Source organism: Octopus bimaculoides, chromosome 23 (assembly GCF_046866305.1).
Source record: "Octopus bimaculoides isolate indiv1 chromosome 23, ASM4686630v1, whole genome shotgun sequence".
NCBI classification, from domain to species: domain Eukaryota; kingdom Metazoa; phylum Mollusca; class Cephalopoda; order Octopoda; family Octopodidae; genus Octopus; species Octopus bimaculoides.
The window spans coordinates 26,163,100-26,180,915 of NC_142950.1; the positions used below are offsets into that span (position 1 = coordinate 26,163,100).

General features: G+C 36.6%; 3 protein-coding genes across 9 annotated transcripts in view; 2 read left to right on the forward strand and 1 right to left on the reverse strand.

Annotated features, from left to right (window-relative positions):
* LOC128250632 (uncharacterized) overlaps window positions 1-8,317 on the forward strand; it is a 67,793-nt gene extending 59,476 nt beyond the window's left edge. For 4 of the 6 annotated variants that reach the window (XM_089340705.1, XM_052976075.2, XM_089340707.1 and 1 more), the window contains one exon: window positions 7,402-8,317. In XM_089340705.1, the coding sequence (XP_089196831.1) occupies window positions 7,430-8,215 (786 nt within the window). In that variant the 5' untranslated portion in view covers window positions 7,402-7,429 and the 3' untranslated portion in view covers window positions 8,216-8,317. Of the gene's footprint in view, window positions 1-3,246; window positions 3,322-5,681; window positions 6,014-7,401 lie in introns of those variants that run through there. The other 2 variants (XM_052976076.2, XM_089340708.1) reach the window with 2 other exon arrangements.
* A 2,095-nt stretch (window positions 8,318-10,412) lies between these two features.
* LOC149131338 (uncharacterized) overlaps window positions 10,413-17,816 on the forward strand; it is a 35,960-nt gene continuing 28,556 nt past the window's right edge. Inside the window, exons 1-2 of the mRNA XM_089340730.1 lie at window positions 10,413-10,429; window positions 11,506-11,680. Of these exons, the coding sequence (XP_089196856.1) occupies window positions 10,413-10,429; window positions 11,506-11,680 (192 nt within the window). The remainder of the gene's footprint in view (window positions 10,430-11,505; window positions 11,681-17,816) is intronic.
* LOC106874595 (uncharacterized) overlaps window positions 16,209-17,816 on the reverse strand; it is a 4,466-nt gene continuing 2,858 nt past the window's right edge. Inside the window, exons 1-2 of one of the 2 annotated variants that reach the window (XM_089340024.1) lie at window positions 17,149-17,374; window positions 16,209-16,995 (exon numbers count right to left, since the gene is read on the reverse strand). In XM_089340024.1, coding sequence (XP_089196150.1) covers window positions 16,335-16,967 — 633 coding nt within the window. In that variant the 5' untranslated portion in view covers window positions 16,968-16,995; window positions 17,149-17,374 and the 3' untranslated portion in view covers window positions 16,209-16,334. Of the gene's footprint in view, window positions 16,996-17,148; window positions 17,375-17,816 lie in introns of those variants that run through there. The other variant, XM_014922384.3, reaches the window with a different exon arrangement.

Below are 17,816 nucleotides of genomic sequence, written 5' to 3' on the forward strand. Positions count from 1 at the left end.
TTCTTAGTGGTCAGACCATATGGGGTCTACATCTAGCATAATGGATGTCCACTTAGTGGTCATCCCTCTCATATGTATACACATACATATATATATATATATATATATATATATATATATATATATATATATATATATATATATATATATATATCTGTGTGTGTCTGTATTTGTCTTCCTACTATCGCTTGACAACCGATGTTATTACACTAGTAATAAACTAAGTGATGGCATGTGACTTAGTTAAAGTGTTCGGCTTACAGTCGTAAGGTCGTGAGTTCGATTCCCGGTGGCGCTTTGAGTCCTTGAACAAGACACTTTACTTCACGTTGCTCCAGTCCACTCAGCTGGCAAAAATGAGTAGCATCTGTATTTCATAGGGACAGCTTTATCACATTCTGTGTCATGTTGAATTTCCCTGAGAACAACGTTAAGGGCGCTCGTTTCTGTGGAGTAATTTCACAAACAGGCTCTTCCGTTAATCGGATCAACTGAAACCGACGGAGTACCAGTAACAGTAACAACTATTTCTAACATAGACACATGAATAATACAATTCAAAGGGCAGTAATACTTGAAGCAGTCGACCTCAGACAATTATTGTATATTTGGCATCTATTTCTGAAGGACGCTAACAATTTTGTGTCGTGATTGTTTATATTTTATGGTTACCACAAATAATTTTCTTAACCAGACCTCATACGCTATGAATTTATATCTTGCACAGTTCTACTTATAACAACATGCAAATTTTAGCATAAAGGGGGAATAAATATTTGAATTATATATATTTTTTTACTTATTTGTTTGTAAAATTCCGCCATTTCTTCGATCAATGTCTTCGATCAATTTATCTTTCAACAAATTCGACTTTCTATGAATATGTTTCTTTAAGGATATCTTTCAGCAAATATATTTCTGACGAATGCTCAAGACAAATACTACAGTAAATTTGCCTTTCGCGATGTATTTAAATAAAGTGTAATTCACAGGTCGCTGTTTCAATTTATAACTGCTTCTAATGCATATAATGGATTTTTATTCAGTCAGAAGATTGTTTGCTGTTTATTTACCTTTTACCGATATTGGTACTATAGCCTCGGGCCGACCAAAGTCTTGTGAGTCGATTTTGTGGATGGAAACTGAAAGAAGCCCGTCGTATATATATATATATATATATATATATATGTCTATGTTTGTGCGTCTGTGTTTGGGCATATATATATGTATGTTTATATATACATCATATATATACTTAAACTTATATGCATTTACATACATGTTAGTGTGCATATATATATATATATATATATATATATATATATATATATATATATATTTATTTATAAAAAAGAAGTTTGAAAACGCCAATATATAAAAAATGAATTTTAATTTAACATGTTTCGGTTCTTGTAAAAACGAACCTTATCAAAACTACATATTTAATAAAATGAAATTAAATGAAGAGTTCATAATTGTTCCTTACTGGTGTCAATAGTCCACGTGGGGGCATTTTTTGTTGGTTGTAGTAGTAGCAGTGTCCCTGATGCCAACAGGGACACTACTACTACTACAACCAACAAAAAATGCCCCCACGTGGACTATTGACACCAGTAAGGAACAATTATGAACTCTTCATTTAATTTCATTTTATTAAATATGTAGTTTTGATAAGGTTCGTTTTTACAAGAACCGAAACATGTTAAATTAAAATTCATTTTTTATATATTGGCGTTTTCAAACTTCTTTTTCATAAATATATACCCACTCGTATGCCACTTACACTTGTTTATCAATATATATATATATATATATATATATATATATATATATATGCATATATATATGTATATATATATACGTATATATATATATATATATATATATATATATATATGCATATATATATGTATATATATACGTATATATATATATATATATATATATATATATATATATATATATATATATATATATATATGTATATATATACGTATATATATATATATATATATATATATATATATATATATATATATATATATATATATATATATATATATATATATGTATATATATACGTATATATATATATATATATATATATATATATATGTATATATATACGTATATATATATATATATATATATATATATATATGTATATATATACGTATATATATATATATATATATATATATATGCATATATATATGTATATATATATATATATATATATATATATATATATATATATATATGCATATATATATGTATATATATATATATATATATATATATATATATATATATGCATATATATATGTATATATATATGCATATATATATGTATATATATACGTATATATATATATATATATATATATATGTATATATATACGTATATATATATATATATATATATATATATATATGCATATATATATGTATATATATATACGTATATATATATATATATATATATATATATATGCATATATATATGTATATATATACGTATATATATATATATATATATATATATATATATATATATATATGCATATATATATGTATATATATACGTATATATATATATATATATATATATATATATATATATATATGCATATATATATGTATATATATACGTATATATATATATATATATATATATATATATATATGCATATATATATGTATATATATACGTATATATATGTATATACACACACATATATATATACATGCACAGTCACACAGACGCACACACTAATATATGTGTATACACTCACACACACACATATATATATATGTATGTGTATATATATATATATATATATACATATATGTATGTATATATATATATATATATATATATATATATATATATATATACTCACACATGCATACATGCATATGCATATATTCTATCTATATGTATGTGTATACATGTATATGCGGTTTTGTGCTTGTGCGTTCGCGTATGCGCGCGAGTGAGTTTATTTATGTTTGTGTGCTCTGTGCATACACCGCCCACATCACAGTATTATCAAAGTTTGAGTAGCTGTGACCAAAATTTCTTAGATCAGTACAAATAACATTCTAGCGTGTTTGAGTGGCCACTTGAGCCGGCACAAAAAAAAAAAAAATAATGCCATTGCACATATTTTCAGTCAGTGAACAGGTGTGTTGTCTGTTCCAACATTACAGATAATACTAGACTGACCAGCTAGACACAGGTAGACTTAGCCACTATATATATTGGTTGATGTCCAACTGTTTTCATCATTCATTGACCGTTTGACCAACTACCGGGAGGTAAGAAATTTCTTTCTAAATTTCTTTGTCTTGAAAGAACCTGCATCTATCTATCTATCTATCTATCTATCTATCTATCTATCTATCTATCTATCTATCTATCTATATGCATGCATGTATGTATATTTACACCTATGTATATACATTCATACATAGATAGATAATCATAGATAGATAATATAAGCGCAGGAGTGGCTGTGTGGTAAGTAGCTTGCTAACCAACCACATGGTTCTGGGTTCAGCCCTACTGCTGGACAAGTGTCTTCTACTATAGACTCGGGCCGACCAAAGCCTTGTGAATGGATTTGGTAGGCGGAAACTGAAAGAAGCCCGTCGTATATATGTATATATATATATACATATATATATATATATATATATATATAAATATATACATATATATATATATGTGTGCGTGTGTGTGTGTGTGTGTGTGTGTCCACCAACATCACTTGACAATCGATGCTTGTTGTTTACGTCCCGTAACTTAGCAGTTCGGCAAAAGGCATCATTGGAATTTGTAACACGCTAGATTTGGTTAGAATGGTTGTGGCTGGCTGCCGGATGTCTCTAACATAATCGAGGTCCGCCTTGTTTGCGTCAGCTCGCACGGCAGCGATTCTTCTGTATCGGAGTTTCTTTCGCCTAAACCGGTGATTCTTAACCGGGGTTGATTCTGGGGGATCCATGCAAGCAAAATAATAAATTGAGGGCCCACATTAGTATATGGGAAAATGTTACTTTGGATGTATTTATTGCACGAACAGCTAGGTTTCTTTCTCTAACATTTCACATTCGTAGTTCAGCCTGCACAAGTGAACGTGTGAAAGCAAATAGGAATTTTGAAAGAAATATCTATAAAACTAGTTTCCAAATAGCTGCGGGTGTCTTCCAGAGGAAAGTAGTAATGAAAGGGGTCCATAGATAAAAAAACAGTTGAGAACCACTGCCCTAAACGGACTGCCTTCCAGATTAACAAGCTTCAGCTACCTGTAAACAACTGGTTTTTGGGAGCCAGTAACCAACCCTCACCTTTTCTTCTGTCAGCATCAAGCAGTTCTGCCTGGCTAACATCTAACCGTCAAGCAGGCTAGGACCTCGACTTCGTTGTCAGAGGCTATTCGAGACGCGCCTTATGAGAATATTTTCCAAGTAGTGAAAGCTTATCCTCATTACCGTTCCCGGCTGTAGCAATTATGTCTCACTGCTCGCAAATTCTCTCCTACTTTTTCTCAACTGTAACAAATAAATATTTTCCAATCAACCTTCGACATAGAAAATTTTGTGAGTGGATTTGGTAGGCGGAAACTGAAAAAGAAGCCCGTCGTATATATGTATATCTATATATATGTGTTTCTGTGTCTGTATTTGTCTCCCCAACATCGCTTGACAACCGATGCTGGTGTGTTTACGTCCCCGTAACTTAGCGGTTCGGCAAAAGAGACCGATAGAATAAGTACTAGGCTTACAAAGAATAAGTCCTGGGGTCGATCTGCTCGACTAAAGGTGGTGCTCCAGCATGGCCGCAGTCGAATGACTGAAACAAGTAAAAAAGTAAAAGAGTATATACAAGATGAAACTGCAATACATCTGTATTAAGAACATGAACAAATTCGTAACATAAAGCCAACTAAATTAATTAAAGCTAACTGCACATCATTCAGAATTATAAACGCATTCTATCTTAAGTAGTTTTTGAACACTGAAGAGATTATATATGAAGCAGAATTCACCTCCACCAAACCAAAACTGTGTCATTTTGTCCAACAAACCATTATGTCCCATTTTTGTACCACAGTACAAAAATGGGACAAAACATTCTGTGTTATGACGTGAGAAAAAGTGCCCGTTTCCACTTCGACAAGTACTTCTCTATATCCAACATTAATATTATAAGAATATAATTACAACATAAAAACAGAGTTGGAATTCCTTTGAATAATATATTCATTTGGGATATTCTAACTTCACATATTTTTCTAATTCGTAAATATTGTTTGTTCATACAAAACATGAAATTGAAAGAAACCTTTATGATTTTTTAATACAAAACTTTCTGACACCTTAAGGAAAAAAAAAATGCCTGAATGGTGTGTATATGGCAGTTGTGGTGGCGATGGCGGTGGTATTGTTAATGGTGTTGGTTGAAAACAATCAACAGAAAGAGACAGAGAGAGAAAGAAAGAAAGAGGTTAGACAAAAAAAAAATGTACTGACGCCCCGAATGGGAAGACAAAAAATGTTTGTCATGCAGCTTTGCAATAATTTCCCAGTCGACAAATTGTATCATTGCTTTGACGAAAATTGTTCATTGCTTGAAAAATATTGGGCAAGTTTAATAAAATTTAATATATACTCAATGCATGAAGTGTCAATGTTGGGCAGAAGGCCCAACGAAGAGCCCTCCACAGGAGCTAGCTTTGGCGGCTTTTAAGTTAGTATCTTATAAATTCAGCTCTAACTTTCCACATCCGTTTCTTCATAGTAGTTTAACCCCCCTCCTTCGTCTTGAGTCTTTATCCCCACAATGCCTAATTACTCAAAGGAAATAACTCACCCAAACAATATTCATATTTAATGAATTACGCTCCTAACATGGTAATGAAATACTGGAAACGGCCATGTACGACTCGGATATTTTATAACCCGCTTTATTGTGTCACCTGAAGATTATTTCACTTGCTCTGAAAAGGTAACAATTAATTACAATGTTTTATCCCTAACGCTCTACTGTATGTATTGAGTACTCTAAATTTTATTGCATAACCATCTATATATGTATGTATTTATCAATCAGTCTATCTTTCTTTCTTTCTGTTTGTTTGTCTGCTCTGTCTTTATTTCTCTGTCTCTGTCTCCCCCTATCTCTCTCTCTTTACACATACACACACACACACACACACACACACAGGTATATATTCTTAAACAAGACTGCTGTTGACAGTGACCTCGAAGTTTCGACCTGCTAAGCCATTGTACTCTACAAAAGTATACTGTAACGCATCAAATTAATGTAAAATTGTTTCTATTATAACTGAGCATAAAAATAAATATGAATATCTGTTTTATACATACATTCATATAAGCGTACATACCATGCATAGACACACACACACACACACACACATTTATATATGCATGCACATCGTTCCATCGAATAGGGTACATAATAACAATTGGTGAAAATATTGGCAACATACAACAGAACATATAATTATCACTATAGTCTCATCAGTGAAATGCGCTTGTCTCCCATCATTAGCAATAGTACCTACTAGTTCTCTAAACTTTACATATGATTAGTGCTTGTTGGACATGGACAAATGTCTTCACTATAGTATTGCTTCTGATTGATCAAAACCTTCTAAAAGAAACTGGAAACCGAAGAAAGAAGCCTTTTCTGAAGGACCATTTCTGTTGTTCATATTTTTGCTGGGAAATTTAATTCCTGTCCTAGTTAAACGCCATCACCTAGCTCCTTACTGCTTCAATGGCTTCCACCTTGATGCAAGCATTCCGGAAGATATCCAGTTTGTAGATAACTTCTTTTACCAGTTGCAGAAGCTCTGAAAGACGTCATAAGCTCTAAAGTTCTTCTTTTGACTGAGACATTAAGACAGAAACAATGTGAAAGCATTAGGTAATATAATGAGATTTGAAGACGAGAGATGTCTGGCACATAAAGACGAATAGATAAAGCGGAAAGTTTCTTAATTTTTCAATTCTTTTCCCAATATTACTGAATAATCTGGGCGACCAGCTGGCAGAATAGTTAGCACGCCTATCAAAATGCTTTGCGTCATTTTGTCTGTCTTCACGTTCTGAATTCAAATGCCACCAAGGCCGATTTTGCTTTTCATCCTTTCGGGGTCGATAAAATAAGAACAAGTTGAACCCTGGGGTATATGTAATCGATTTAACCCCTCCTGAAAGCATTGGCCTTCTAAAATTTGAAATTAATGTTACAGTATAATTGATCAATGATATAATAGTTGTTTTAAACTTGAATATCTTTTAATTAACATTATTAATGCCTCTTATAATCACCTTAATTAACAACTTTTTTCCCCTTATTTTCAGATCTCCACGTCCTCTATAAACTGCCATCATGAACATGTCCATTCTTGCCCTGGCTGTTTTCGCATCCGTCTTCCTTTTGGTAAACAGTTCAGTTTTACCCCACGGTGAACACTATGGTGAACACTATGGAAAAGAAGGCCACGATGAAGCCCACAAAGGTGTAGCTTCTGCTGAACACGTAGCAAACAACGCCTACTCTGAACACGGTGAAGACGGTGTGAAAGCCGCCTACGACGTTGGTTACCGCAACCATGAACACGATCACGTGGACAACTATGGACACCATGAACATGACGAGGACCACGACAAACACAAGGACGACATGTTGGAAAAATACGGAAACTTTGTTGCTCACGCTGGCCACAATGCATACGGTGGTGAACACAGTGCTGTAGCTGGACACGCTGATGCATACGGTGCTGAAGGTGGACATGCTGCATATGCTGGTCCCGGTTTTGATGGACGTGTAGGTTTCGGAGGTTTTGGCGGATACGGTTTCGCTGGTCGTGGTGCTCTAGCAGGTCACGGTGGCCTTGCCGGTCACGGTGGCTTTGCTGGTCACGGTGGTGTTGTTGGTCACGGTGGTGTTGTTGGTCACGGTGGTGTTGTTGGCCACGGTGGACTTGCTGGGCACGGTGGATACGGCTATGGCGGTTTAGGTTATGGTGGATATGGTTATGGTGGACATGGCTACGATGGACATGCTCTTGCAGGACACGGTTATGATGGACATGGTTTTGATGGACATGGTTTTGATGGACATGGTTTCGGTGGATATGGTTACGCTGGTCTTGGAGGAAATGGCCATTATTAAACAGGACTTAAAAAAAATGAGAACTCTCTAATTCAAAAGATAAATATCAATCCTTAATAGAATTTGGTGCTGTTTGTTATTAAATAAACATTAATAAATCAATAACCTTGTTATTAGTTGTTATTATTCGCCATATTGCGGCGACCTCGCGGAATGGTTAGAGAATCGGAAAAATGCTTTGCAATATTAGTTCCGGCTCTTTACGTCCTATTCCAGCCGAGGTCAACTTTGCCTTTCATTTTATTTATATTGTAGTTGATAAAATAAAGTACCAATCAAGTACTGGGACCGTTTTAATCGATTAAACCCTTTACTCTAAAACCGCTAAGTCCTGTGTCAAAATTTCTCTTCTTTGCATTTGTTTATGCTATTATTTTGTTTATTTTCACGAATATAACAGATAAATGTATTTAATTAATACCAAATTTAGCACCAGTATTGTAGCTGTTGTTATCGTTGTTCTTAACCATGTCAACCTTAATTGAACACATCTAAGGTCAGAGATATTCCAGCCACGACCATCCCAATTGTTTAGGCGTATTTTATCCATTTCTTTTTCTAAGGCGGCAGGCAGGGCGTGTCATGAGGGAGACATTTGTTCCTTTTTCTAGTAGGGCGAACGGCAAGGTAGTGATCCCTTCATCGGCTCGGATCGTCGTTATCGTTGTTGCTTCAGCCCTTATAAGCCCTGATTCATCAGAATTTCGACGAATGGCAACCCAGGAAAAATATATTAGCCACCGTGACCTTTCATTTTCGAAGACGGTAGGCTGAGTCTGATTTTAGTGGAAATTAATCATTGGTTAGAGTGGGGTTTGCTTTTTTTGGGGCCCTGAAGAGCAAAAAAAAAAACGTAAAATATTGTATTTAAATTTTCTTCACATGTGAATTATTTTGGAAATTATGATAAATTTTGCGAAAAATCCCAAATGAGGATCGCTGAAAAAAAAAAAAGAATATTTATCCTGTTATATTCAATTGCAATAATAAACATTCTATTTTATTTGAAACTATAGTATCAAATGCGGATGTGTGTGAAATATCAATGAATGATATAAATGGGAAATGCAAAAGAAAAAACAAAAGCGTTTTCAAAACAGTCAATATTTTTGTAGTTCAAAAATTGCAATTTATGACATAAAATGTCCCCTAGAATTAGCCAGGGATAATAATGACAAACTTTAACTACTAAATATTGTTAAATACACCTCTGCAAATACAATATACATAAGCAATTCCCTTTAAATACAACGAACAACCGTCAGTGAGACTGTTTTTAGCAGATCCCCAAATAGGGTTCATGGCAAGCAATGGGTTAATAATATCACCGACATCTTCTGGCAGGCTGTAGATAGTCTAGTTCACTTGAGTATTTATAACAGGTGGAGCAAATTGTAATTGCAGTGTCTCGTTAAGATTAAATCATTTGTATTAGTAGTAATTGCAAAAAAGGCTGCAAGCTAGCAGAACCGTTAGCTCGCAGGAAAAAAAATACTTGGCGACATTCTCTCCGTCTTCACATTCTGAGTTCAAATTCTGCCGAGGTCGACTTTGCATTCATCTTTTTAGAGTCGATAAATTAAATACCAGCGAAACGCTGGGGTCGATGTAATCGACTAGTCCCCTTCCGCCAAAATTTCAGGCCTTGTGCTTTTAGTAGAAAGGATTATTATTGGTAATTGCAAAAAAAAAAGCGACAATCTGGCAGAATTGTTAGCACGATAGGAGAAATGCTTAGCGACTTTTGGTCCGTCTTTGCGTTCTGAGTTCAAATTCTGCCGAGGCCGACTTTGCTTTTCATCCATACGGGGTCAATAAAATAAGTACCAGTTGAGTACTGAGGTCAATATAATCGATGTACCCCCTCCCCACGAAATTGTTGGTCTTATGACAAAATTTGAAATTATCATTATTAATAATTGCAGATAGTAATTGCAAACAGGAATTGCAGGATCTCGTTGAGATTAAATTATTTGTATTATTAGTTTCATACAGCATGGTCTAGTCCTTGTAGCTGTGTGGTAACTTGTGAGCTTCAATGACCCGAGATGTAAGCATGTGGAGTTCAAGCTCCTGGTATGGCGTCACATACTGCTAGGTTAGAGGAGAGCCAGACTACTTTCCAGATGTAAAAATGGGTCTCCGTAAGGCCAACACCCTTACCATAAGACAAAAACAGAAAGTTACAGAAGCAACGATGACAATTCAAAACCAGTAAAATTTAGAAAAGAAGGCCTTGCTTTAGGGGTTTCTCCCTATCTTACTGAGGGAGTGGCCTTGAAGATAGCCCACTGTCGAGAAAAATGGAGAAAAGTCGTCGATGGCCTATACTATACTTCGTAGAGAATGAAGAACTTAAGCGTCACTGTGTGGTTCCGGGTTCAGTTCCACTGTGTGGCAACTCGAAAAGTTCTATATCCTCGAGCCGATTTGGTTGATGGAAACTGAAAGAAGCCCGTGATATATATATATATATATATATATATATATATATATATATATATATATATATATATATATATGCGTGTTTGTATGCGTGCCTGTGTGTGTGTGTTTGTGCCTGTGTCTGTATTTGTCACCCGCTACCACTTGACAACCAGTGTTGGTGTGTATACGTCTCTGTAACTTAATGGTCCAGGAAAAGAGACCGATAGAATAAGGACCAGGCTAAAAAAAAGTTAAGTCCTGGGGTCGAGTCATTCGACTAAAAAATTCTCCAAGTCGCTGCCCCAGTATGGCCGCAGTCTAATAACAGAAGAAAATAGAAGAAATACGAAGGCAGCGGCTTTGTAGAATCGTTTGCTCGTCGGAGCAAAAAGAAGCTCAGAGGAATTTCTTTTGGTTCTTTACATTTAAAGTTCAAATTCCACCGAGGTCAACATTGCCTTTCATTCTTTTGGGAACAATAAAATAAATCCCCAGTCAATTAAAGGGATTAATGTAATCGCTTTCCTTTTTCCCTCAAAATTGCCGGTCTTGAACCAAATTAGAAAGAATTACTATTTAGCAGTGGTTCCCAACGTGGGGTCTGCGGACCCCTGGTGGTCCACAAAGGTTGTGCCGAGAATCAGTGAACTAAATTAAAAATTTTATTTATATATATATATATATATATATATATATATATATATATATATATATATATATATATATATATTTCTGCTGTTCTAACGGCCACTCTGCGTTCGGAAAATATCTTATTTATATATATATATATATATATGAATATATATATATATATATAAAGAGAGAGAGAGGGGGGGAACTAGATAAGAGAAGTGAGGTGAGAGAATAAATATTTATTCCATTCGCTTACAGCTGAGACTGCCAAAAAAATGTTTACACATTTTAGAGAAAGAAAAAAAAAAAAAAGAAACGTGTAGAGATATTTTAATACCAAGTTTATTCAGACATCACGGGATTTACACAATCATTTTTTTTTATTCGGACACCACAGGACACAAGGTAATATTTTTTTTGTCATTTTTATCATGTTGGCTTAAAAACAAAATTAATGAAATATTTTCCAAAGATTTTCATTTTAAAAATACCGATATTGAAAAAGTTCGATTTCACTTGATCAATTGTTGATATATGAAATAGTAAATGGACATTATTTTGAGATTAAAAAACTGGAGACTTTCTTATAATTCTTGATGCTATTGTGAGTAACTGTGACAAAATGACAGAGGTACGGTTGTCATTTAAGGAACGCAAAAACCATTCTAAAGTGATATTTCAAATTTGCGGATGTTGTTAAAATTCAAAGACAGTGGAGGCCTGAATTTCGAACAGAATTTCCAACGCGCCTGACAGTGACACGGATTCGTGATAAATTCGAAACATATGCTACCGTATGCAAAAGAGAAAATTCAGCAGACCTCGTACAATAACGAACGCTGCTTCAGCGGCTATGGTGTTGGAACATTTCAGGCCCTCACCACAAGAGATAGAAATTAACACTTCAAGCATATGGCACGTTCCTAAAAGAGCTAAGTGGTAAGTTTACGTTGCAAGATTATTACATGCAATTAACGATGACGACCCTGATCGAAGAATCGAGTTTTGTGAGTACTCGTACTTTCAACGCATGGTAGACGAGGAGGAAAAGTTTGCACAGACGATTGTGTGGTGTGATGAAACACAATTTAAGCTAAATGGAACAGTGAACGGACATAATTCTACTTATTGGGCACCAGAAATGTCTTGTTTGTTGGTAGACAACATAGTTAATTCACCGGTAATTAAACTCTGGTGTGGAGTGTCATTAACGGCTTAATAGGACTATTTTTCTTTGAAGGTATTTTCACTGGTCAAGCGTACCTAGACGTGAGGGCGCGTGGCTTAATGGTTAGGGGCATTCGGCTCATGATCATAAGGTCGTGAGTTCAATTCCCGGCGACGCGTTGTGTCCTTGAGCAAGACACTATATTTCACGTTGCTCCAGTCCACTCAGCTGGCGTATCACCCTATTACTGCTGAACATGCGAACGTACCTGGATGGGAATTTTTAAGGACACTGGATAGGACGAAGATTTGCCGCTGGTTTTCCCGAACGTTCTCCTTTTACTTTTAATTATGGGGTGCCCAAAAGGATATCTTGTATCGCAGAGAGCCGGCTACACTGATGGCTCTTCCGGAAGAAATTGGTTCAGCATGTGCAGGAATCCTACAGGACACTTTGGCCAATGTCGCCCAAACAACGGTTCACCGTACTAATGGAAGCTAATGACCACCCTTTGAGCATCTCTTGCAATTGTAGAGGTTACAGGTAACTTGAATTAATTCCGTGATGTCTGAATAAGTTAGGGATTAAAATATTATTACTGTTTTCGTGAAATGTATATGTAAGGTGCAGGCGTGACTGTGTGTTGAGAAGCTTGCTTCTCAACTATATGGTTCTGGGTTCATTACCAGTGCATGGTATATCCTACTATAACCCCGGGCCGACCAAAGCCTTGTGAATAGATTAGTAGACGGAAACTGAGAAAGGCTCGATTGATATATACATATCTAGATGCTCTTTACGTCCTGAGCTCAGATCACGCCGCCAAGATCAGCTTTGCTTTTCTTCTTTCTGGTGTCGATAATATAAACACCAGTGGAGGCGCAATGGCCCAGTGGTTAGGGCAGCGGACTCGCAGTCATAGGATCGCGGTTTCGATTCCCAGACCGGGCGTTGTGAGTGTTTATTGGGTGAAAACACCTAAAGCTCCACAAGGCTCCGGCAGGGGATGGTTGCGAACCCTGCTGTACTCTTTCACCACAACTTTCTCTCACTCTTACTTCCTGTTTCTGTTGTGCCTGTAATTCAAAGGGCCAACCTTGTCACTCTGTGTCACGTTGAATATCCCCGAGAACTACGTTAAGGGTACACGTGTCTGTGGAGTGTTCAGCTACTTGCACGTTAATTTCACGAGCAGGCTGTTCCGTTGATCGGATCAACTGGAACCCTCGACGTCGTAAGCAACGGAGTGCCAACAACAACAACAACATAAGCACCAACCAATTCCTGGGGTTAATAAAATCGACTACCCCTCCCCATAAATTTGGTAGATTTGTGCCAAAATTAGAATGAATTAACATTATTATTAAGGCGGCGAGCTGGCAGAATCGTTAGCACGCCGGGCCAAATGCTTAGTGGTATTTCTTCTGTCACTACGTTCTGAGTTCAAATTCCGCCGAGGTCGACTTTGCCTTTATCCTATCAGGGTCGATTAAATAACTACCAGTTACGCACAGGGCTCGATGTAATCGATTTAATCCCTTCGCCTAAATTTGAGGCCTTGTGCTTCCATTAGAAAGAATTAGCAAGGCGGCGAGCGGGCAGAATTGTTAATACGCCGGGCAAAATGCTTTGTAGTCTTCACGCTCTGAGTTCAAATTCTGCCGAGGTCGACTTTGCCTTTTATCTTTTCGGGATCAATTAAATAAGTACCACTGAAAAACTGGGGTCGATGTAATCGACTTAATCCCTTCCCCCATATTTGAGGCCTTGTGCTTCCAGTAGAAAGGATTATCAAGGCGGTGAGTTGGCAGAATCGTTAGCATGCTGGGTAAAATGCTTGGCGACATTTATTTCGTCCGTCTTTACGTTCTGAGTTCAAATTCTACCGAGGTTGACTTTGTTTTTTTCCCTTTCAGTATCGTTAAAATTAGTACCAGTACCAGTTGAGCGCTGGGATAGATGTAATCGACTTACTCACCTCCCACTAAATTGCTGGCCATGTACTAAAATTTGAAACTATTATTAAGGCGGTTAGCTAGCAGAATCGTTAGAAACGCCGGACAAAATGCTTAGGGACATTTCGCCCGCCTTTACGTTCTGCGTTCAAATTCCGCCGAGGTCAATCTTGCTTTACACCTCTTCTGGGTCGATAAAGTAAAGTAAACAATCATTTAGATGATATCAACTAATTATTTCCCTTCAGAATTGCTAACCTTGTGCATAAATCAGAAACCATTATAAATATTTTCCGGCTGGCGGATTGGTAGAATCGTCAGAGCGTCGGAAAAATGACTTGGGGTATTTATTCTGACTCATTACATTCTGAATTCGAATACTGTAAACGTCACCGTTGTCTTTCAACCCTCCAGGGTCGATAAAATATAGTGGCTGAGAATAGTCGATTATATCTACTCAGGACTTTGTGTTAGCTATTTATTTAATATCGCAATGGGTGAACAATAACGTCGTTGGTTACATCTTTCCCATTGACAAATGACTCAATTTTTCTGACGGTGAGATTGACAAGGGATTGTGCGTAATTTTGTGCACAAAAATATCTCCATGAAATTTCTTTATAAGGTAACAGCTTGTCGGCTTCCTGAACGATTCTCATATCCTTCACAAATGTATATCGACGACTAATATACTCATACATCCATCTATACATACTCGCATACACACGTACATACATACATATATACACACATATGCATACATACTTATTACTTACATTCGTTTATACATACACAGGCATGCATATAAACATACACATATACGTACAACACACACACACACACACACACACACATGATAGTTACGATTCTCTTAAACCACATCTTACCATCCTAAAAGAAAAGTACTACCGTGGAACTTCAGTTTACGAACGCCTACCATCACGAACAAATCGATCTATGAGCAAGTTTTCGTACATAAAATGTCTCGGGTGATGAAATGTGTCTGGAGTAACGAACACGCAAGCCGACAGCAATGGTTGGCGCGACAAACTGGGAGTATCAGCGGGAGAACGTCAGTTGCTGTCTAGCTTTCGCTCAGTGCACATCCCTGTTCGAATTCGCCGTGTTTTGTTTTGAATTTCCTATGGGAAAAATAGTTTCGGTTTACGAGCGTTTCGAGTGACGAACGGCCTTCAGGAACGAATTAAATTCGTAAACCGAATAGATGTAATAGTCAGAACAGGAATTCTATATAGTGGTTGACCTGGGGTTAAAAAGCAACACGAGTAAAGTTACCGAAACTTATTTTATAGAGGGTCCGTGACAAGTGTCGGTAATGTGGGATGAAAGATGTGAATGAATCTAAGGCGGTGAGCTGGCAGAAACGTTAGCACGCCGGGCGAGATGCTTAGCGGTATTTCGTCTGCCGCTACGTTCTGAGTTCAAATTTCGCCGAGGTCGACTTTGCCTTTCAACCTTTCGGGGTCGATAAATTAAGAACCATTTACGCACTGGGGTCGATGTAATCGACTTAATCCCTTTGTCTGTCCTTGTTTGTCCCCTCTATGTTTAGCCCCTTTTGGGCAATAATGAAATTAGACGTGAATGAATCTAAAGACGTAAGAGCGGTGGAAATAAATGTGAAGAATTTAGTTCTTAGTTCGAAGCTGTGTTTCCCTAACCAAGAATACATCCATTAAAAATTAAATAGATGTGAAGAAATTAACTCTTAGCTCGTAGGTGTGTCTTCCTAACCAAGAGGCCATCCAGCTAATATGAAATAAATGTAATAATAAAAACAAAACAGATATTTAATACGTACAACTTGGGTGAAAACACCCGTTTATTCAACAACAGGTAGTAAATCGATACGGTTCATCTTTTTGGGATGTAAAGTGTGATAGAAATAAGAGAATTTATTTTTACAAAGTTATTTTTAATGACCGTATCCGCCATAGCCACCAAAACCACCATGTCCACCATAACCGTGTCCAGCAAAACCATGTCCACCAAAACCGTGACCACCGTGACCACCAAAACCACCATGGCCACCAAAACCACCATGACCAAAACCGCCGTGGCCACCAAGACCTCCGAAGCCATGACCACCAAAACCACCGTGACCGAATCCATTTCCAGCATAACCGGGACCGGAAAATCCGCCATGTCCACCTGCGGCGCCGTACACATCAGCGTGTCCAGCTACAGCACTGTGTTCACCACCGTATGCATTGTGGCCAGCGTGAGCAACAAAGTTTCCGTATTTTTCCAACATGTCGTCCTTGTGTTTGTCGTGGTCCTCGTCATGTTCATGGTGTCCATAGTTGTCCACGTGATCGTGTTCATGGTTGCGGTAACCGACGTCGTAGGCGGCTTTCACACCATGTTCACCGTGTTCAGCGTAGGCGTTGTTTGCTACGTGTTCAGCAGAAGCTACACCGTGGTGGGCTTCATCGTGACCTGCTTTTCCATAGTGTTCACCATAGTGTTCACCGTGGGGTATAACTGAACTGTTTACCAAAAGGAAGACGGATGCGAAAACAGCCAGGGCAAGAATGGACATGTTCATGATGGCAGTTTATAGAGGACGTGGAGATCTGAAAATAAGGGAAAAAAAGTTGTCAATTAAAGTGATTATAAGAGGCATTAATAATGCTAATTAAAAGATATTCAAGTCCAAAACAACAATTATATTATGGATCAATTATACTATAATATTGGGAGAAGAATTTTTGAAAAATTAAACAGACTTTTCGCTTTATTGAACAATTAGTCTCCATATGTCAGACGAGATGGTTGATATCTCTCACTTAAAATCTCCTTATATTGATTTCAAATATTGGCGCAAGGCCAGTAAGATCGGGAAAGGGGGTGAGTCGATTACATCGACCCCAGTGCGTAACTGGTGCTTATTCTATCGACTTCTGAAAGAATGAAAGGCAACGTCGACTTCAGTGGAATTTGAACCCTGAATGTAAAAACGGTCGAAATGCTGTCAAGCATTTTGCTCGACGTGCAAACGATTCTACCAGTTCGCTCCCTTAGAGAAAACAGAAAAAAAACCTCCTTATATTACATAATGCTTTCAAATTATTTTTGTGTTTTTGATAGCTCAGTCAAAGCTCGAACTTCAGAATTTTTGGCTCTGTAAATGATGAAACAAAGTTATTGCTAGTGTAAGTTCGTCTTTGTCTGTGAGGGGAGACGATTGAAATCGTTAATTTGCAATATTTTCTTTTTATCTTCTGGCGCAAAACCTTTCCAGTAAATTCAATATTCTTTGTGAAAGAATATTTACATAACTTTAAATATTGTACGGACTTCACTGTTTTGTAACTTCTTTGACATGTTTCATGAGCAAAAAAAACAAAACAAACTCTAAAAGTGGAGTATCTGTACAACATCTATCTACAGTTGT